Below are 21955 nucleotides of genomic sequence, written 5' to 3'. Positions count from 1 at the left end.
GTACGTTCCTGGCTTGAATCCCAGCTGATCCCAACAATAGGCTCCTCGCAACCAGTCCTACACATGTGATTAATCTTGACAGTATGGTGATTCTGCAAAAGTGATGTTACTTTCTTGTTTTGGGGTGTGGGTAGGACATCAGGTTGGGTTGCCTGTAACATGTTCAGGTGTGTTGATATGTAGGCTGCAAGTCTGAATGCAGGATATGGATCAGAGTGTGAATCCAATAAGAGAAACCCACATAGGCCTCTGATAACAATTCCACTATACGGACAACTGAATGAAAGATTGCAAGTGCACACTGAAGAGTCTGGCCCTGTTTTCCAAACAAATACCAGTACAACACAATTGAATAGTTTTGCTTTTAAAACCACATCATGGATTTGGTGGATCATTTGGTGGACATTTCTCTTCTGTGTATTCTTTTTTGCTTTGCCTTCTATATCCAAGAAAGTGAATTTATGAATTACAATTACACAGCTTGCTTATAAAGTAATGGAGTAGAACTGGCATGACCAGTCATAGCAAGAAATAGATATAGTTGGTAGTGCATGGCCTTGTATAACCTTTTGTCAGAGTTGTTTTATCAGCCACCAGCATATATTTTAAACAGTGAAATGATAAGCTTATTTCTGTGTATACTAAAGTCTGTCTCTCTCTTTTTTATACTTTTCTCTTGTGTTTATATTTTCTTTTGTGCTCGAGAAGTTGATGTCTTGACATTGAATTTAAAGGGAATCTAAAGGGTTTAAGAAACTATGGGCTGCTCTAGAGGAACAACTGCAAAAATAAGGGTACTAGTAAACACAAGTAGATTGGTTCTTATGTATATTGGAGGCTCATATGGGGTGCATCCATTGGTGAGTAGAGTTGGTGCCTCATCTAGACCAAGATTTATTGGGAAAGTTCTGTAGACAAGATGTCCTTATAGCCTAACAGGGACTTTCCACCTATATCTTAGAAGAACAAGAACAGGCACCTGGCGTTAGGGCCCCAATGAGTTTGGAGAAGTTATGATATGTACAATGTGCATGCATTTCTTATCGACATCACATGGGGTGTATTTGAGGAGTATGGCATGCTGAAAAAAACAGTAACCAAAGTGTCCCAAATTATTGATTGTGCAATTAGCCTAAATGTCTTTCTTTACATAAAGGCCCCCAGAGCTGGATATTATTGTTCCAGATAAGGTCTCAATAGCCACTTAGAAACTGCCATTATACCCTCCCTGTTTTACAGCTACTAAATTCCTCTTTCTTTAAAGTTTAATGTTCAGTTTGCTTTTCCCACTGAATTGCTGCATTTGCCTTTTCAGGTCTAACAGAAACTGTTATAAAGTCTCGTTCCTACAGTCAATTACCCTGTCTAGTCTGTATCTGACTAGCATGAATGCTTGGAATGTTCAGAAAGGATTCTATGATTATCATCTTAGTCAATAAATGGATTTCCTTTACAGAACGTATTTTTAATATGGAAAGGTATATTAAAATCAAGACCACAAACCTATTTCCCATTATTATTAGTAATCTCCATATGACTTAATATGGAGACACATGGAGCAAAGGGCAGGTTATAGAACCTGTTATCCAAAATACTCAGATAATGTAATTTGGATCTTTTCTTAAGTTGTATCTCCATACCTTAAGTCTGCTTATAAAAATATTCAGCATTAAATAAACCCAGTAGGATTATTTTACTACTAATATGTATTCATGCAGCTCATTTTGGTCAAGTAATAAGTAATGGGCAAATCCGTCCCATTTTGCGAATCGTGCAATAGCAAAAAATTGGGAAATTAGGTGGTTTTTCATGTCGAAGCCTGGTGAAAAGTCTTGCCCATTACAAGTACAAGGTATTGTTTAATTATCATAGAGAAAAAGGAAATAATGTTCTAAAATTAGAATTATATCCTTAATATGGACTCTCTGGGGGGTGGCCATGCTATAATTTGGATAAAGGGCTTCCGGATAACCTGTACAACTAATCCTTCCATTGTCATGATATTGGAGCAATCTGGTTATGGCTTGGCTCATTTTTCTCTTTTAGTCAATCAATTTTGATGACATCTGGGCCAGCATAGAACACCATCTTTCTCAATCCCAGGGGGCAGTCAGTTCTGTGGTACCACAGTTCTGTGGTGGCATATTGCATGTGAACCTGTATCTTCTGCCCTAAGCAGGGTTTGGTATATGGTCCAGCTGTTATTGAGGACAGCGTGATGTCACTCTGTAAGCACTGAGCACATATCAGTTATATGCCCTTTGTACCGGCATTCTTATCTCTGTTGTATGTTTGCCCAGCATTACTAGGGAGTGCACAAGTGGTAAATAGTAGAGTTTGCAAGTAACATAGTAAATGGAAAAGATGAAAACATTAATCAAATGACTGATGTTTTTGCAGATAGTTGGGTTCATTTACAAAGCGGGAATGCATAGTGCATAGCTGCTGACTTCTGTAGGCTACTATCTAAAAGCAATGTTCTGTCTCTCTTAGATGCACTAGAGAGCCCACATTAATGGTCAGTTAGGGTTAGAGTTGAGGTAATTATGCATTTACTGTCCTAGATATTCAAACTATGGCTAAATGTCTGATACACCAATATTTTCCTGTCTCTGTGCTCTTTTTGTGAGTTAAGGAGAACCTGAACACAGGCTGGAGCTTCTTGAAGAGCCATTGCCAAAGGTTGGGCCTTCAGGTGGTTCTTTAACTGGAAATGTTTGATAAGTCACTGTAGAGGTTGTGGGATATATCTGCAAAGGGAGGATGCCAAAAGGGGATTAAATTTCACTTATTTTTAGTATGGTGTAGGCAGCAATATTCCAAGACAATTTATGATTAGTCTTATTTTTTTTTCCTCATGTTTATTATATCCTTTTTTCGTTGTTGTGAAGCTCTCAGGTTTTATTTTAACTGCTGTTTGTTCAGTTTTATTTACCATAGAAACCAGGAAGCAGTTTAGAATCAGACTGAAGAGGGCCTGCCTAAAAAGTAAAAAAATAACTCACAGTCAATGTGTATTTGGTTGCCAGGGACAACACTTTAAAGTTGCAGGAAAAAGAAAGAATTACAAACACTATATTTGTTGACCCCTAACCCTAATACTAAGTAAATAATGAAGACCAGCTGGAATATGGCTTAGGGCAGGTGCATCGGGAATGAAGCTTGACCGGTACATTGGTCTGTTTTTCATGGTTGCCTCATAATCTGGCAGTGTGCATTCCTGTTATAATGCTGATATATATATATATATATAATGCCCAATAACCTCATAAAATAATATCAGTCACTTATGCCAGAGATAGTCATATTGTGACCAACTGAGTAGTTCATTATTTGGAGGGTTGTTGCCAAAGCTGGTCCAAGAGGTCCTGGCACCCAAGGCGTGTACCTCTTGTCCCTACCTCAGTCCCTCCACTTGTCATCCTAGTCCCCCATTTGCTCACCCATTTGCACCCTCGTCCATACCCCTAGTTCTGGCATTGGCTGTTGTACTTAAAGTGGAACACAATGTAAACTGCAATCTTTGAGTTAGAATTTTTATAAGAAATGCCCTCAATGTTTGTAATGGCTTAGTTTTGCCAGTATAACTTCAACTTGGTCCATGTAAAGTGTCAATGACAGTGTGAGGATAACCCCTTGATAAAAAGCCTAGGTGGTACATGGAGGACTTGAACGAAAGCCAGTGATAGAGCTAATGATAGGACTAATGGGAGCTGCCAGAAGGTCAAAAAAACCATCATGTTTCTCATAAATGGGAAAGAAAGACGACCACCAAAGTGGACCACTCTTGCTGGAGGTTCAGAGGGTACCTGTCTCTGGGGAAAGATCAGGTTCTGCAGAACGTAGTGGAAGTTAAATAAAAAGTTGGCAAATTTTTTGTTATGGTGAGAAATTCCAGAGAAAACCGCAGGTTGGTATCACTAGGACCTTGTCTTTCACATAAAGATGATACCTGGATCCAAAGACAAAAGAAAAGGACAGTCAGTAGGACCTGATGGAAACCAATAGTTGTGGAATGTCTAAGAAAGGCTAATAAGTTGGACAATCTAAAACCATGTGTAGGGAGAACTGATCCTTTGGCTAAAACTGGTTTTTGCATTGTCAATTGTTTGTAATGAGTGTTTTGGAAAGTGGCCAGACCGCAGAAGGTTAAAAGTTGGTGGAAACATTCACAAGTGGCTTATGTACCTTGAAAGACAAGAGGTTCTCACTTCTTTCTATCTGATGCGTTTGATTTTCTTTGATACCATGAAGTCGCTCATCAAAGCTGATTGCAGTTCCCAGTAATGAATTAAACTGAGTCTGCACTTTATTGCATACATGGTGCTATACGGAATAGTATTAGTCAATTTAGTATTTTAAATTAGTTGTAACCCTTTGCTAAAACAGACTAACAAGGACTCAAATTGGAAGTAAGACCAAGACACAGGGGAATGCTGTATTTACCCATGTATGTAGCACAGTAGGAATAGTGAATAAAAATAGTGAATATTTAGTAACATCATGAAATCCCTAAACATTCACAGTGAAGCCACTAGAGGGCAGCAGCCACATCCCCCAATAAATGCACAACATATTCAGATTATAAAAATTCATTTTCATTTTTTTCACCAAGGATGAGAGATATATAAGTGGAATAAAAGTTAATTTGGGGAAAAGTGGTGAAAAAAGCATAATACTCTAGGGTCTTCTGTGCTCCTTCTCAGTGACTCAAAACTTCTGCTCCCCTCACATTTTATCCATAAATAACTTGAGGGCTTATTGCAATCCAAGTGATGCTTTTCCTCACTGATCATAACCATACTGGATCCCCTTCAATCTGGCTTTAAGATGCCTCACGAGGAAACTTCGGGCCATCCCACCTGCGCTTTACATTCTAGCAGGTGGGAAGTCTTTTCGAGGGGATTAGTCATCTGAAGAAGAGGCTATTTGTCGCCGGGCGACTAAATCTCCCTGAATCTTAGCTTGTGCCCTTACCCTTAATGCTCCTAGACCTCCCAGCAGCTTCTGACATCAACCACTCCTTCTCCAGTGCCTTAATTTTCTTGGCCTTCGTGACACTGCCCTGTACCGGATTTACTTTTACTTAAATAACTCTTTTAGTGTCTCCTACAGTGCAGTATTATCTTCTCCGTTACCTCTCTTGGGGTTCCTCAAGGTTGTGTCCTAGGCCCATTATTATTTCTTCTTTATACTTCCTCCCTTGGCCAACTAATCAGTTCATATGGTAATTCCCTCCCATGTTCATCCAGCTTTCTCCCAATCTCGATGTCTTTAGGGATCTTTTAAAACATATTTCTGTGGAGAAGCTTCTCCTCATCAAGTATAGCCTAGACCAGGAGTGCCTATACTTTACTAATGCGAGGTCTACTTTTTAATGACGATGTCCCATTATTATCTGCATCCATAAAACATTGTTAGCATTCTGTTGCATGTAAAATCTTACTTAAATATTAATTTATGAGAAAATGCATATTGCTATATTTAACAAACATATATTTCTTATGTAACATTAGCGTTATAAATATCTGAGTGAAAAGCATGAAACAGGAGGGGGATTTAGACAAGCTGATTGTTGACAGTGTCTTGAGATCTACTGATCACCAGCTAAAGGTCTACTGGTAGACCCCAATCTACCTTTTGGACATCCCTGGCTTAGATTTAGTGTGCACTATATGCTGTTAAATGCAATGCTCAGTGCCGCATCTCTCACCTTACTGACTCCTGCTCTTGCCCATCCAAAACCTTGTGCCTCATACCTCTTTCTCATTTTTAAGACATTCATCTCTTAAATTCAATTAACCAAATGCAAAGGTAACTTAAAAAAATAAAAGGTACATTTGCCACTTAAGTATACACTGTAACTTAATAGGTCAGGTAGAACTTTCTTGTAGGCCTTTCTTCATGTGGACTTCCATACACAACATAATCAGGCATTAGAAGTGTTTTATTTTGGTGATATTATCCCTCCCATAAATGTCTGCCAGTACTTGGAAATGTTGACATATTTTTGGGTCTAATTGTGCCCTTAAACAAACTAGTAAATCTTCCCGACATCTGGACCCGTGTCAGCTTCTGTGTTTTGTCATTACAGAAGCAGAGAATTAGGAACAGCATCTACTAAAACAGTTTCAGTGTAAGCTTTAGTGCCCTAAGAGAATGATTTAGCTAATTACATACACTAAATATATTTAACGTCATATTGGAGCCCTATTCCCATTAAATAAAGGTATATGCCAGTACATTTCATCTGTGTTCTTGGCATCCATTTATGAATTCTACCAAAATGTTTTGAGAGCAGTGAACTCCAAGTTACTCACTTCAGAATATGAAATCCCATCCAAAGCTTTAAAGAACACTTGCTTGATTATGCAAAGCAATAACATTTCAACTAAGGATGTCTATTAAAAAGTAAAACTACAAAGCGTTTCTCCACTGGTGGTCTTTACAGTGTAGCCATTGGCCATGTCTCATCAGGCCATGGTCAACCAGAGTAACATTGAAATCAGTCCACAACTAGCAAACCTCATTCTAAATCTCTCGAGTGCTGTTCAGTTGAGGAGGAGCGCCTTCTATCTAATAGCAATGTCTGCACTTCTTTAAAGGCCACAATTATACTTGATGACATTTACATTTCTCATATGTCAGAGGTATGTAATCTGACAGCTACAGAACAGATAATACCCATAATTGAGACAGAGCATGCTGTGCCGGAAATTATCTGAGCAGTAGTTAAGAGCTTGTCTCTTGCATAGAATATGCCATGCTCTCAGCTCCTCCAAGAACTACAGCTTTGAGTATATTAGGACAAAAAACAAAAAGGTCTCCTGAGTAGTGTATAAACTTGAGCATGAGGCAAGGCGCTCATTACTAACTTCGTAGTAGTCAGAAATCAATTGGGTTCCTATAGAATAGAGCTACTTTTTTTACTAAAGTATCACATACTTGAGGAGATGGTCATTGAGCAAAAAGTTGTAGTAACCAGTGGGCAGAAGCTGGTGGTACTCATCATAAAAGGCAAGGTAGATGGACAACATAGTAGACTGTATTGGCATTGTCAGTTGCACTTTTCACTACAATGGTATGCTGGCTGGACATGGCTACCTGCTTCATAGACCTTCAACCACCATTCTTGAGTATGGAAATCAACTAACTGCTGCCAGGACTCAAGATGGACAACATAGTAGACTGAACTGGCCTTGTCAGTAGGACTTTGCACTACAGTGCTGGGCTGGCTAGACATGACCACCTGCTTTATAGATCTCCAGCCTCCATTCTTCTGAATGGAAACCAACTGGCTGCTGCCAGGACTCATATTAAAAGGCAAATTGCCAAGTTATGAACCTTGGACTGTGTGATGTGGTAATCAAGTGGAGGGTTACCTTACCAGGCAGCCTATGTCACTCCCTTCTACAAAGTAATCTCCTCCTACCTTGTTAACATCATGTGTCAGTAGTCTAACAATGAAAGGACTATATCAGCCTATCTCATAGAAGCGTTAGTTGGTTGATAATTAAGCACTCTTACTTGATCCAGCCTGCTGTGTTATTAAAGTTCTTCTAATTTCCTGTTGTTCGTGAGACTTGCCTGGGTTCTGCCTGGTTCCTGAGACCAAGTTTTGTTCCTTGACTGATTTCTGTCAATCTCCTGGACTTCACTTGCCTGCTGCCTGCCCAGACATCACCCCATCTTTCGGACTTTCTGCTGCCTGTCTAAACCTTAGTCAGTTATAGGGCTATTCCCTTCATCTGCTCAGCCATGATTAGGTATAACACCTTGTCATATCAGCTATCTATGGCACTGTCTCCTGACATTATCCAGCATATATACTCCAACCTGCTTACACCCAGATGGTTAGTCATGACACTTACTGTGTCATACATGCATCACCCAATAGAAACAATGCTACCCATTTTACCACTGCACTTGAAGGTGTCTCAAATTATTACTTTCTATCACAATAGCCCTGGGACCCCTTTGTGTTGCGTTTGAGCAAACAAAAAACACAACCCTGTCTCTTGCTTTATACTTATTCCCTCCAGTCAGCAGTCCGTTCAGTTCAGACCAATAATAAAATAACATGAAAATAATAAAAAGCCGCCATTTGTTCAATTTGTACCGCACGGCTGAGCTAATGTTCCATAACTGCATAGAACAGCTCTCACATGTTGAAACCTTGAATCCAGAATTGGAATAAAGAAGCTTTTATCAACCCTTACCGCATCATGACTCATTCAGATTTGCGTGGAAAAAGATGCAGTCTATCAATATATATATTTATTTAAATATTGTACCCATTATACGTATATACAGACGCAGTTCCGCCAAACTATAATAGGTTGCATGCCAATAAATGTATTTATTTTGCATCAATATGTGTGTAGTGTGATATGAAACAATCCTGTGCTTCTAATTCTTAAGGCAACAATGGACACATGGATAGAAAGATATAGAGAGAGATAGATAGATGGATGGATAGACATCTAGATGATAGATCAAGTCTTGAGCAGGCCTCCAGTAGACCTCCCTAGAGATGCAGGTTCCTGTATTTTGATATCAATATTATATATGCTTCATGAACAATTATAACGTTTATAGTCATTGTTATATAAAGAATTTCTATACAGCTTCCTTATACCAATCAAATAGAACTAGAATAGAATATAAGCTCCTCTGACCTAAGAGACTAATAGAAATCCAATGAAGATGTTCTCGCAGCTTGAAGAACCTTTTGAATCTGAAATTAGTGACCCTATGACACCAGAAAATCATGTCAAAAGCCACTGAGCACCACTGAAAGCCATTATTATAAGAATGTCTTTCTTTACCTTTGAAGCTGAGTATTTATATTTATAAGTTTGTGTTGCATAATATCTAAGACTGCGTGCTGTGCATTGTGCCACCAGGTCATGGTCAATCTGGGATGTAGCACAATTATCATGAGCGTTGGGCCCTCTGCTATTCATTTAACTCATTGCCTGGTTGCTAGGTTAATTTGGACCCTATCACCCAAGGGTGATGCTGCTTTCTTCAAGAAAGTAAGGTTACCCTTTTGACTCACTGAGCTCCCCATCATATTGGCACCTCTCAGAATTGTAACCTTTACTTATCTTTTAATATGTATCACTCATGCACCATCAGAACAAATGGCAGCTTGAGTCTTAGCACAATACCTGATTAAAATATATACAGTATATATATTGGGGTTTGTGTGGCTTTTGATGGTAAAATGAAGTAGAAAGCCACAGTACACAATAATGTGGGACGCATGATGTTCGCAATAACACTAATAATTATGCCGGAACGCTATAAAATGCACGGCAATTATGCAAATGCTAATCCTAGAAGCTGTCACATGCTGCAGCGCTTCTCACTCCGCTCTTCATAGGTCCCTGTTACTGACATAACTTGCTCTAATTCTTGGCTATGGCATGGCACTGTCCATGAGGCTTGGAGGCTTCTGGTGGTTCTTGAAGGAACATTTCTGCCATTTCCTAGGACAGCTGTTTCTAACCTGGAGTGGGATCCTGGAGCTGTTAGGTGGGGCTCATCTTCAGGCTGAGAGGCCGAGAACCATTGCCCCTCAAGGTCAGTTAGGGAGAGATATTGGAACAATGCTTATTTTGTGTCCTAGATACACCAGAAAGCCCATCATCAGCCAGGGGTATCAGGTAAGCGATTGTAACCACTGGGAGGCACCTCCAGTGTTTTTAACTTTAGTTCTCCTTTAACTAACCTGCAACAGAACAACTCCCTGCACCCACTGCCAACTGAAGCATGCAAAAAGGGTGCTGGAAGGTGGCCATACACATAAAGATCCGCTCGTTTGGCGATTTCAACAATACGGCAGTCGGATCGGGAGGCTGCAACAACGAACAGATGCGGCTGTGATCCGACGGGCCACACACGCGGCCAATAAGCTGCCCACTCGGTCTGTCTGCAGCTGTTATCGGCCCGTGTATGGCCACCTTTAGAATACACATTAGGGTGCATATTCCCCTTACCCCCACCACCCTAGTCCAGACTTCCCCTTCCCCCAGTATTCAGAAGCTCTTTCTCTTTGGCTTTGATTGAAGGAGTAGTTGTATAAGGCAGCCTCCCCCCCCCTGCCGCCAGATTCTGAAGCTGCAGGCTGACATTAGGGCTGTGTCTGTCTCAGCAAAGGGAACAGCATCCATCCTCCCCTGTCACCAGATCTCGCTCTCTTTCGCTGACACTCGTTTAAATCAGCCCCAGTCGGTGCCGGAGCTCTGTGCAGCACCCTTCACCCACCACTCTCTCTCCCTCTGTCTGACTCGCTCGCTGCTTGTGTGTTTGAATTCCTCTGGGACTGGCTGGGGTAACAGTCAGGGACCTGAGGTTGACAGTCAGTAACATTGTCCTTATGGCACATTATGCTGTGTACACCAGGAGCAGCATTTGCCTCCCTTTCTCTACTTTTCTCTTTGGCTAGCCGGCAATCCTAAAGTGCTCTTGTTTCCCACACCTCTGATGCTCTGTGTCCAACGTCCTCAATATGAGCAGCACACTCATAATGGCGCCAACGCTGATTTTATAACAGGTCTTAAGCTTTAATCCAAATTTTGCCGGTGGCAACCAGGGAAACCAGGGAATTGCCAGTGGCGGATTAATGACACGTGAGACCCCCTAGGCTTCATCCACACAGTGCACCCCTTTTCTTTTATGCTATTGCTGGGTTCTTATGCATGCAGATCCAGGCATGCACCCAAGCTCTCTACTCCAGGTCAGGCTCAGCAGACTCCATGCATGTGCCTTGACTGCCTTCTTCTCCCAGCAGGTGCGCTCAACCGGACCCAGCAGCACAAATACAAATAAATATTAAAATAAAATAAAAATAATATTAGCCGAGGAGCCCCATATCCAACTGGGCCCTTGTGCAATTATCCAGAATTGGTGACGGGAGGCCAGGGGGACACTTAATGAATGACCCATATTTGGCATGTTGGCACTGCCTGTCTGCCCCTTTGCTTCCCCCGCCCATAGCACCTGTCAGCACCACATTTACAAAGAAGTCATGAAGTTGAGCATCTGAGTACCACAGACCACGCCTCTTCTCTGTCTGACAGAAGCTCTGATTGGATAGATTGCAGCCTCATAATGACTTCATTCAGCTCTCCCACTCCCCCCCCCCGTCCTCTCTGCTGTGAATGAAGAGTGAGCTGAGTTGAGAGGGAGAGAACGAGGAGATCGGTTCCATTCAGCAGCACTGTCCGGTGGCATTGGCACTCCTGATAAACTGGAGCTTGGAGCCTCTACTGATTCCTGTCCATGCAACAGCTACATGTGGGGTCTCTGATTTGTTTGGGGGAAGACACTTAAGGACAGAGAGGCATAAGGACATTTTTCTTTCTCTTTGGGAAGCCACACCAGCTGCCAAGACGCCCCGTGCCGTGCTCCGAGTGAAAAATGGGGCGGCCAAACTGCCCAAGCCCCACACAGAGCCTGGGGGCACCCCGGGCATGTTCATGGAGAGGTCCCAGAGCAGGATTAGTCTCTCTGCCTCGTTTGAGGCTCTGGCCATCTATTTTCCCTGCATGAACTCCTTTGATGAAGAAGATGGGGGTAAGAGCCTTATCTGTATGGGTTGTGAACTCTCTGAGGGTGCTGGGGGCTGTTATTGTGAACATCATTGAAAGGAGCTTGGTCCTTCCTTATATGTGTGTCACATATTGCGAAATGGCTACCTACAGGCACATCCACAGTCATAAGCAGTGGCAACATTTTTCCATTCATTCTGATTATAACCCCCCATCTCTGTACTGAGGTCTATAAAGAACCCCCTCATGTAGGCTTCATTGGTATGATCCAGCAGAGAAGATGGATTGCTAGAGTGCTTGGACTCCTTAAGGAAAGAAGAAGGGGAGCCCTAGCAGCAGTCATTGTGTAGGTGCCATTAACCTGAGATAGGGGCTTCTGTTAAGTCTAATCACCAGATCCACCATATGATGCTCAATGCCATGGGCAGAGTTTGAGGGACTGTTCTAGGATCATAAATGATGTTCTTGTTGTCGTCTACATTGGCTGCATGATTCAGTGTCAATGGCAGAATTGTTGCTGGTTCTTCTCAACTAAAGCAGGTTCTTCTCTGAGTCTAAATTGGTTCCGTGTCCCCTGCTCCATTGCAATTAATATCTATATATTTTATTTTATTTTAACCCGCAGTATATCCAGATCAACCTATTTCAGTCATCATCCATTTGTTAAAAGCCATGGGTACAATTAGAAGTAAGTACTGGTCATGGAAGGAAGAGTCATCAGGTCCCACCAGTTGGGTGACCACCTCAATGAGTATTTCTGTTGGTATCACAAGTACTTGATCTTCTTTATTGGAGGCACCTAAGTATATGGCTTGTCTACTCAATCCATACAGTTCCTTAAGCCTTTGACAACACAATGCTCACAAACTTGTTATTCCTTACATTTAAATAAGTACCAGTTCCGTTATACAGAAAATTCTGATTTATGTGAAGGCCATCTCCCATAGACTCCCATTTTATCCTGATAATTCAAGTTTTTAAAAACAATTTCCTTTTTTTCTCAGTAATCAATATCTTGCACTTGACCCCAACTAATATACAGTAATATAATGTATCCTTATTGGGGACCGTTGGGTTTATTTAATGTTTCTGTTATCTTTTTAGCAGATTTAAGATTTCAAGGTCCAAATTACAGAAATATCTGTTATCTGGCAAACTCCCAGGTCCCAAGCATTCTGGATAACAGGTCCTGTTCCAGGCATCGGCACAAATACATTATCGGCTGAAAGCAGAAAATGAGATTTTCAATAAATGAGGATGTCAGTGCTCCGTTATGACAACTAATGGCAGGTCATTGATTCATTAGCCTGAAAAGGACGGTGATTTATATAGAATGACGGGGATTTTAATATTACTGGTTTTTGGATGATAAAATCAGGGAGCCGTCTTAATGTGCTAGAGTCCAATATAATAATTTGCTTATTGATTGCTCTGTCAATGTAATTAACTAGCATGTGTCTGCAACTGGTTATAAAAACCCCATTGTATAAGGTAATACAGATATGGGACCTGTTATCCAGAATGCTCGGGACATGGGTTTTACAGATAACGGATCTTTCTTAATTTGGATCTTCATGCCTTTAGTCTACTAGAAAATCATTTACACGTTAAATAAACCCAATAGGCTGGTTTGCTTCCAATAAGGATTAATTATATCTTAGTTGGGATCAAGTACAAGTTACTGTTTTATTATTACACAGAAAAAGGAAATCATTTAAAAAATGTTGGATTATTTGGATAAAAGGCAGTCAGAGCTTTCTGGATATAGGGTTTCCGGATGACGGCTCCCACACATTTAATTACAAAATTGCCATTGAAATTATTATAACAACTGCCTTGGGCATGGGAATGGTACATAAAGTACAATAAGCCCCTAACCATAATCCAGAGAGTTTTGCTTCGGTAAAAAGCCGGAGTAATGGATTCGGAACCGGCAGGCGGAGGGAGAGAGAAGCATCTCTGCCTGGTACAAGGGGTTAACTTTTGCTCAGACGTTGATTGGCAACCCAGAAATCAGAAGCCTAATGGGAAAGAGCAGGCAGGAGGCTTTAAATGACAAATCTAGGGTGGCACTGCTTTTTAGAACTGGCGGAATTATGGACCGGCACTTGCTGCAATAATAAAACAGCATGTCTTTCACCCCCTCCCCTTCATGCCTTTGTTGCTTGATGGCTGTTGGCAGTAGAAGTGTGTCAGCTGTAGGGTGAACACATGTCAATTACTCGCAGAACGCTGCCCCGGCTACAGGCGGCACCAAATACTGGGTAACAGCTTAAAGTCACTGCCGGATGGTCTCCGAATGGGGCCTTTATGTTAGCAATACCCTTCAGGATCTTGTTAGTAATAGGAATTATGGTTTCAGTAGCAGAGAGCTGTATTTGTTTATACATTGCTGTTTCCGACTCATGAAATAATGTAGCAGGGGTCAGGTTCTCTCTTCAGCAGAAAAGCAGATTTCATTATCCAGTGTAAAATTCAATAATTCAAGCAAAGCCAACGGTCATGCCCCTATTGGTTCCGGCCCTTGCGTCCGCAGCTGTATTTGTTTCTACCTTGCTGTTTCCGACTCATGAAACAATGTAGCAGAAGTCTGTTTTCTCCTCTACATTGTTTCAGGAGAAGCAGAAAAACCATAGACTTTAGAATTCAAACAAAAATTCAAGCCAACGGCCCTTGCGTCTGTAGAATTTGGAAATCAGGCCCCTTGGGTCTGAGCAACCCAAATAAGCATCTTCCATCTTTATATAATAATGTAATCGCACTCTATAAATGCTAAGGGCAAGGGTGACATTCCTGATATATACTGTGTATATATATATATATATATGTGTGTGTGTGTGTGTGTTTGGATTCCATCCATTGCAATAAATATACTTGTTGTCACACCAAGCTGTATATTGATTACACGCCGTGTATTAGTTACCGATCTGTCATTTCCAAGTTGCTGGCGTTGCATGTGTTTTTTATTCTGAATATTTACATCAGTCTCAAAATTCTGTGTAAACCTATTAATATATATATATTCTCCTACGCAGGGCTCGGCGATTTCTTTATAATAATGGGTGCCTTGTGATGTCACGGCTGTCACATGACTCACTGAAGCTTATTTTTATGATAAGGGGTAATAACGCGCCCCTGTTGTGAGATAGAAATATATGGGAAGTCACCTTGTGGTGTAAAGGCTCTGCCTTTGACCTCATACCTGTGTATAATCAGGGTACTGTTCAACTATACCTATATTACATTATTCCCTATATACATTTCCCATAGAGTGTCTATAGGATTAAATTCCCCTATTCCATGTCATTTCATTCATTAATATTTTGCGGCACTGGCCACATTTTTCCAATTTGTCATTTTTCCAATTGTGAGTCCTTGGAACAAAGAACGGGTTTATCTGCCCTGACCTCATAATAAGTCTGGGTTTGGTTATCCATTTGCTACCCATAGAGATGCAGAACAGGGCGACTTGATCCAGCTGCTCTATTGAGTCAAGCATGCCCTAGATTCTCACTGCTCATGCCCTCAAAGCTTAGGGATCCCCCAATCATTTTTTTGTGAGCCACATTCAAATGTAAAAAGAGTTGGAGAGCAACTAAGTATGAAAAAAAAAGTCCCTGGGTATGCCAATTATGGGCTGTAATCTGGTAGCCCCTATATCAGGGATCCCCAACCTTTTGAACCCGTGAGCAACATTCAGAAGTAAAAGTAGTTGGGAAGCAACACTAGCATAAAAAATCTTCTCGGGGTGCCAAATAAGTGCTGTGATTAGCCATTTGGTAGCCCCTATGTGTATTATCAACCTACATTGAGACTCTGGCAGTGCACCTGGTTTTTATACAACTAAAACTTGCATCGAAGCTTGGAATTCAAAAATAAGCTCCTGCTTTGAGGCCACCGGGAGCAACATCCAAGGGGTTGGAGAGGAACATGTTGCTCACGAGCTACTGGTTGGGGATCACTGCCCTATATGGACTGGTAGCCTACAGGAGACTCTGTTTGATTTTTATGCAACCAAAACTTATCTCCAAGCCTGGAATCCAAAAATATGCACAAGCTTTGAGTCCACTGGGAGCAACATCCAAGAGGTTGGTGAGCAACATGTTGCTCCAGAGTCACCAGTTGGGTATTATTGCTCTAGGCCAACTGGTGGGCTTCAAGAAATTATGTCCCACTGGGATGAAGTGTCAACAAAATTTCATTGGTGCCGTTGTGCTAAGGTTCACAAAATGAGGGCAAGGTTTGGGGCTAAGTGCAAACAAACACAGCTACAGTTGAGTCCCAGATATATAAAAGCAGCTCTTGGCAGTTCTGAATGCTGCAGAAGAAGGAAAGGACAGAATGAAATGTATAGTATATTAAATAGTATATTATAATGATTTCAAGGGACCTTTGGGGTGGGCATTATTGGTCTTGTGCTTGTGAGCTGCACGTTATCACAGTTTCCACCTTTTATACGTCACCATTATTACCCTTTATTGGCGGGAGGCTGTTTCCCTGCAAAACAAGGACGGGAGTGGGGATCTGAATGTTGCCTGAGCACATTAAAGCAAATTTCTCCCAAGTAATCTAAAGAGAAATGTACACGGCCAACAAGTGGGGCCCCATTTTCCATCTGAAGTCCTCAAACGCCGGTACAGCTGCTCGCGGTATTTGATATCTGCAATACAGATATCAATAATAACCTGCGAGTTGCCATGACAGCTGACTAAACGACTCTTTTAAAGACGTTCATTTCATCACAGCGAGGGCGGCAGCCCCAGTTGTCACTATTGAGTGGCTCCATCGAGCGTTGTATGCTCCGTTACATTTTTCATCTCTCAGTGGCAGCTCATATCCTTTACTTTTAGTAATGCAGATTTTCTTTTTCCAATGACCCGTGTTGTCTTTACCTTGTAGACAGCATGAGGCACTTGGTTGCAGCAACATTAGAAACGATTGTTAGGTTAAATGAGCAAAGCCGTTAGTGGAGTAGCAAGATGCCTATAAGCCTCAGGGCCCCTTTCCTATTTCCCCCAGCAGGTAGGCCGGGTAGGGATCACTTTGCACCAGGCCTATCTGAAGATTTTTTGCGAAGACGCTTGGCACACACTAGTTATACCACTGACTCCATTGGAGCAGGGGACAGGGGGTTCTTGAATTAGGGGAAAGTGGGTCTGATGATGGATGTTGTTGTTGAGTGCGGACAGTTATGGGTGGTAGGGGGCTTGCCTTGTGTGTTGAGCATCTACTATAGAGTAGACCACAGGGTACAAGGTGCTGTATGGTCATTTCCCCTCCCCATCCATATGGCACACGCATGCTTGTTTTTCTGGGGGGGATTGAGGGCCTTTGAGTAAATGTTGGAGCATGTTCACATTGAAGGAAAACCCCTGTTGGGTACCCTTAGCTTTTGGACTGGCACTGCTTTGTCCATTTAGGTGGCACGCAACAAAGTGAGTGCTTTTAAGCCATGACGTTTGTAAACATGGCAGCTGGGATTTGCTAGCAACAACTTCCCTAACTCTACTTAGGAAATAAACTACCTTAATGGTAGTGGGCAGAGTCAATAGGTCCCAAGTTCATAAAGAAGAAGCTCCGTGAGAGGCCGAGCATCGTTTTGGCCGAGTGCTAGTTCCCCTTTAATGCGTTTGCTTACTTGGCATAACTAAAGTTAGCGGGAACTGCTTGTTCCATGTGCTGCACATATTGTACTTGCCAAAGATCTATACGCAGCAAAAATACGGGGAGGTTACATAAAGGATATTGCCAGCTGCTCTTATTTCATGTTTGGTTCCTTCTGCATCAAATACATCCACCGCTTCGCAAAAATAACCCATTGATGTGCTCCCATTTTCTGCTACAACTGCCACCCCCAAGCCTTTGTATCCGTCGCACGTTCCAGATGTAACACCTTTTGATATCTCGCCAGTGCAAGACGTCTCTTTAAAACCTTGTCTAAATATTAAAAATGTCAGAAGATCTTTGTTTTTCATTGAAGCTAATGCACGTTTATCCGCTGGCGAGAGGACTGAGCTGCCTGCCGCGGAGAGAGGCGCCAGTTGCTACAACTCTGAGTTAGTGCAACTGTCAGCCGTAATTGAGTTGAAATGTTTAGAAAACGATGAGCTGCCGGGGATGTGAAAATCAATGGCATGAAGGTACGATGCCAGAAATGCCAAACGCAATGGTCAAATCCATGAATTAACTCAATGTTAGTTAATGGTCCCTGTATCAAAAACATTTAGACCACCCCCCAAGCTTTAGAAATCTGACATTTTGTCCAAACGTGTACTGAAACTGCTTATTATAGTTCAATGTTTCCAGGCAACTGACTGACCCCCAAAGCACACCCACTTGTCAATTGCCCCTGCCCCTTATTTTAGGACCACGGTTCAGGGCAGTTCCAGCCCTGATTAAAGTTCTGTTTCCAGATATCACTATGCCAAAGTCTCTTTGCTCATAAACCCAGATTGGTGGCCTCTGTTGGGCTGCCATCATCTATAGAAATAAAATGACATCAGAATGGAAGTTAACAGAAGCGATCCTAGAGGGAGGTGGGCCCTGGTGCCGCATTTGGCCGCATTTTCAGTGGCGAACAGACTGCCGGGGGGCCCTGAGGGGGTGCGGGCCCTGGCCCGCTCGCACCCCCTGCTCCCCCGGTAGTTCCGCCACTGGAAGTTAAATAGAGGAAAGCATTTACATAAGGATACTTTAAAAATGAATAGTAAGAATGTAGCATCACCAGGGCATCATTTGTTTTGTTTCTGGGGTCAGTGACCCTGAAAACCATATTCTTTTTTTTTTTCATGGTCTTCATGTCATAAATAATCTTTCCTGTGCAGGTTATTGTGGATGGCAGGGTCCAAACTGCATTTATAGACTGCCCTGTAATTAACCAGACTACCATGAAGTACCCCAGAGATGTCAACCTCCTCAAATTGGAATCTGTGTGATTCAATCCAGATCACATCTCCTGAAAGGTCTGTTTTATTTAATGAAGTCATTTTAAAGTTTATGGTGCACAGGTCCCCCTCCCAAACTGTACCAACCAGGTTCCAGAGAACAGCCCTGCTCCCCCATACTTGATCTCAAAAGGAAGAGCAGCAAGAATGGTGTCCGCCATGTTTCCCCAGGTCACTTCCAGTCATTGATTCACTGGTGGTGGTGGTTGCGGACCAGGAGCATTAGATCAAGATTATTTTGGGGAACCTGGTTAAGGAGGGGGGCTTATGCAGGGGCCCTATACTGTAAAATGTCTTTACTTCTCCTTTAATTTGTTTATCTAAATGGGTAACATGAAAAATGCAAACACAACCATCTCAATGCAGACATAGACCTTCATTCTCCTTATATCTCCTGCAGCCCTATTCTTCATTAGACACTTAGCAGATGTCCATAGTCACAAAGAGAAAATAATTCTTTATAAAATTGGAATCATACATTATATGGACATTCCTTAGCTTGACGGTAGATTTGCTGGTGGAGAAATGTGACTTAATAAAAAAAAACCAAACCGTTGAGTATAAATGAGCCCCCCAAGATTCCGTGCAAAGGAGTGATATTCCTCATATATAGGTCAGCGTGTCTGCGTTGCCATGGTGATTCTGCCGGAGCCATGCTGTATAATTTTTTCCCTAAATCGCAGACCGCACGTTCCATTAGAATCCATAGCTGCCGTTCAAATAATCACTGCAGTATTGTTGCTTTGTTGGCTGTATCACAACTGGTTGGAAAACCAATCCCATTTCATCTTTTATCTGGATGGAAATGTTTCATTGGGGGGGGGGGGTGTTATGGAATAAAATTACTGTATATTACAAAACTGCTATATAATCACTTCCCCTTACATATTATTGTTTATCCTTTCTTCTGTTTCTTCTCTTTGTGCTCATATATAGAAATGTGGAATATATAATGGGGAGTTCTCCTGCTATCCTAGTGGGCCAGTCCAAAACCAGTCCCTTTTTTTTTATCACCGCTTTAACTAGTAACTAAATATTGGAAGTAATACTTCAGCTAGTAGAAGAAAGAGTAAAGAGCTTCCAATCTAGATGGGTAAAGGCTTATGGAGAATTTGCAGTTGGCAGAAAGTAAGAATTATTGACCTAGGTTTGATTGGTTTCCGATGACCCTAGGGTGGTAGGAATAGGGGATTGCAAGCTCCTCTGGAGCAGGGACGGATGTGTAAAATTAAATATTCTGTGTAAAGCAATGAACAACGTGCCAATGCGATATACTGTACATATGGAGATGGCATTACAAGCTCTTCTGGGGCAGGTACTGATGTGTAATGCAATGAATAAAATGCTGACACTATATACATAAGTATAATAATGATCTTGAGTTTGCTACTGTAATTGCCTTGCACTGCATCAATGTAGAACTTCCATGTGCCATGGTCCTTAGAGAGGTGGTACTGCAGCATTCTTTCCTTCACCACCGCAGTATCAACCTCAAGATGATTATTACCCTTACTTATATTGTGTAAACACATTATATGTTGCCTAACAAAGGTGTTTAATCATTTACATCAGCCGTTGTCCCATTGGAGCTTACAATGTACATATCACAGGCGCACACTAGGGCCATTGAAACCAGCCTGCGCATTACAAATTGCTTAATGTAGAGCAGAGTGTGTTTCTCATCTACGTGAATGGGAATGAAGGGACCGTATCCCAGAAGGGAGGAGACAGGGAGAAAGGAGAGAGAGCTATGATTTAAAAGGAGCCAATTTTTAAAGGGACACAAGGCTGTTCATGGAAAGTCGAAGTTGTATGAAGTGTTTTGATAGTAAGAAGTAGGACTTTGGAGTAAATAATGAGGACTCAGATTTCCAAAATGTGAGTGGGAGTCAATTGTAGAGGTGAAAGAACTAACTTTACAGGGAAACTCCCCAATATGGCGGCATCGACAGATACAGATTCGGCCACTGTCTTACCCAAAGGTACTGAGATTTCAGATCATGAACCATCTAACCTGTATGTTAGCCAGGTGGAATATTTTAACATTATGTATAATCTTAGCTAGCCAGGTGTCATGGTCTCTTTCATCAACTCAAAAATATATATTTTTTTTTTATTATTATTATTTTTTTTAAATTCCAAGATCTATATCTCATCTATACTTGGGTTGAGAGTACAAGTTCTAAAAGTATTTTTATTGGTTTTGAGGGTTCCTTTATAAAAAAAAAACAGACACAAAGTATTAGCAATCAAGTCAAGGTACATTTGGGGTTAGGGTAGGGGGCTGATTTCTGTAGATCACAGTTATGTGTCTGCAGCAGAAGCACATAACCCACTTTTTTGCTCTCTGGATTGGAACTGTCCACTGTCGTCCAGTAGCAGATGCCGAGCAGATAATGAAATGGAAATTACAAGCGCTTGTCCAAACTTGTTCAAGTCAGAAGAAAATTGGGAAAGATTAAAATAGATCACAGAAGGGACAGGGAAGCTAAATTGGGCAGATAACTGGTGGATGATTACTGGACGGTACTCAGTGAAGCAGCTACATGAAGCATTATGCACGCCATATTCATCACAGTGTCGCATGGATCCCCGCCAGCTAGAGTCCGAGGGAGAAGAGCCAAAAAGAAAACAAACACTTGAGCCAAAGATTTTCGAAAGCCTTAATAAAAATCACAATTCTGCTCTAGATTTTAGAGGCTCCCTTTCTACCTACTTTTTAACATTCTCTATGTGTTGGAACAGCATCATAAAAAAGCCTTATACATAGTGGTGAGTCAAACATAGGACCTTCAAAGCACTAAATTCACCTGCTATCAGCCAAAATCTAAGCATGCTACATACGTGACTGGGACTAGGTAGGACATAGCTCCTCGGGGAGGTCTAGAGTTTGTAATATCTTTCAACGACTTGGGATTAGTGTAGCTACCCCAAAATCCTTATAGCAAGCATTTCTACAAACTGCTGGTTACCAGGAACAATTACTTTTAATCTTGTTGCGTGTCATGATGATCCCATAGGCATGTCAAGTCATTGTTGTTATCATTGATTGACTTGCCTTGAGGAATTCTGTGAAGGGCCAGAATGCATTACCAGATGCAAATTAGAGAGCAAGTATTTGTAAGAACCTAATCTAGCTGGATCACAATATTTATATAGTGGATAGGGCTACATAGTAAACAATGAAATTATCTTGGCCAACATATGGGGTCCTCAACCAACTGGCAAATTATCTTGGCCAACATATGGGGTCCTCAACCAACTGGCTCTTTGTTTATTCCTTCTATGTTGTCCAGAAGGTGGTCACCAGACAATCTTGCATAGGGGTATATTTATTCTAAGGCAGTTCCTAGATATTTATTTCATGAAATTTACTTTCTATAGACTAGCTCGCAAGTGTAGCTAGAAGCTACTGGGCCCCATTAGTGATGCATGGTATGGTGTTTGTGTGGC

At 41.6% G+C, this 21955-nt stretch overlaps 1 protein-coding gene across 2 annotated transcripts in view; it reads left to right on the top strand.

The window, feature by feature from the left end:
* The first annotated feature begins 11144 nt into the window (after positions 1-11144).
* LOC108702525 (regulating synaptic membrane exocytosis protein 4) overlaps positions 11145-21955 on the top strand; it is a 49734-nt gene continuing 38923 nt past the window's right edge. For both annotated transcript variants that reach the window (XM_041578652.1, XM_041578651.1), the window contains exon 1: positions 11145-11583. In XM_041578652.1, the coding sequence (XP_041434586.1) occupies positions 11481-11583 (103 nt within the window). In that variant the 5' untranslated portion in view covers positions 11145-11480. The remainder of the gene's footprint in view (positions 11584-21955) is intronic.

The sequence above is a fragment of the Xenopus laevis genome, chromosome 9_10S, assembly GCF_017654675.1.
Source record: "Xenopus laevis strain J_2021 chromosome 9_10S, Xenopus_laevis_v10.1, whole genome shotgun sequence".
Taxonomy (NCBI): domain Eukaryota; kingdom Metazoa; phylum Chordata; class Amphibia; order Anura; family Pipidae; genus Xenopus; species Xenopus laevis.
This window is presented reverse-complemented; position numbering and strand designations above follow the sequence as displayed.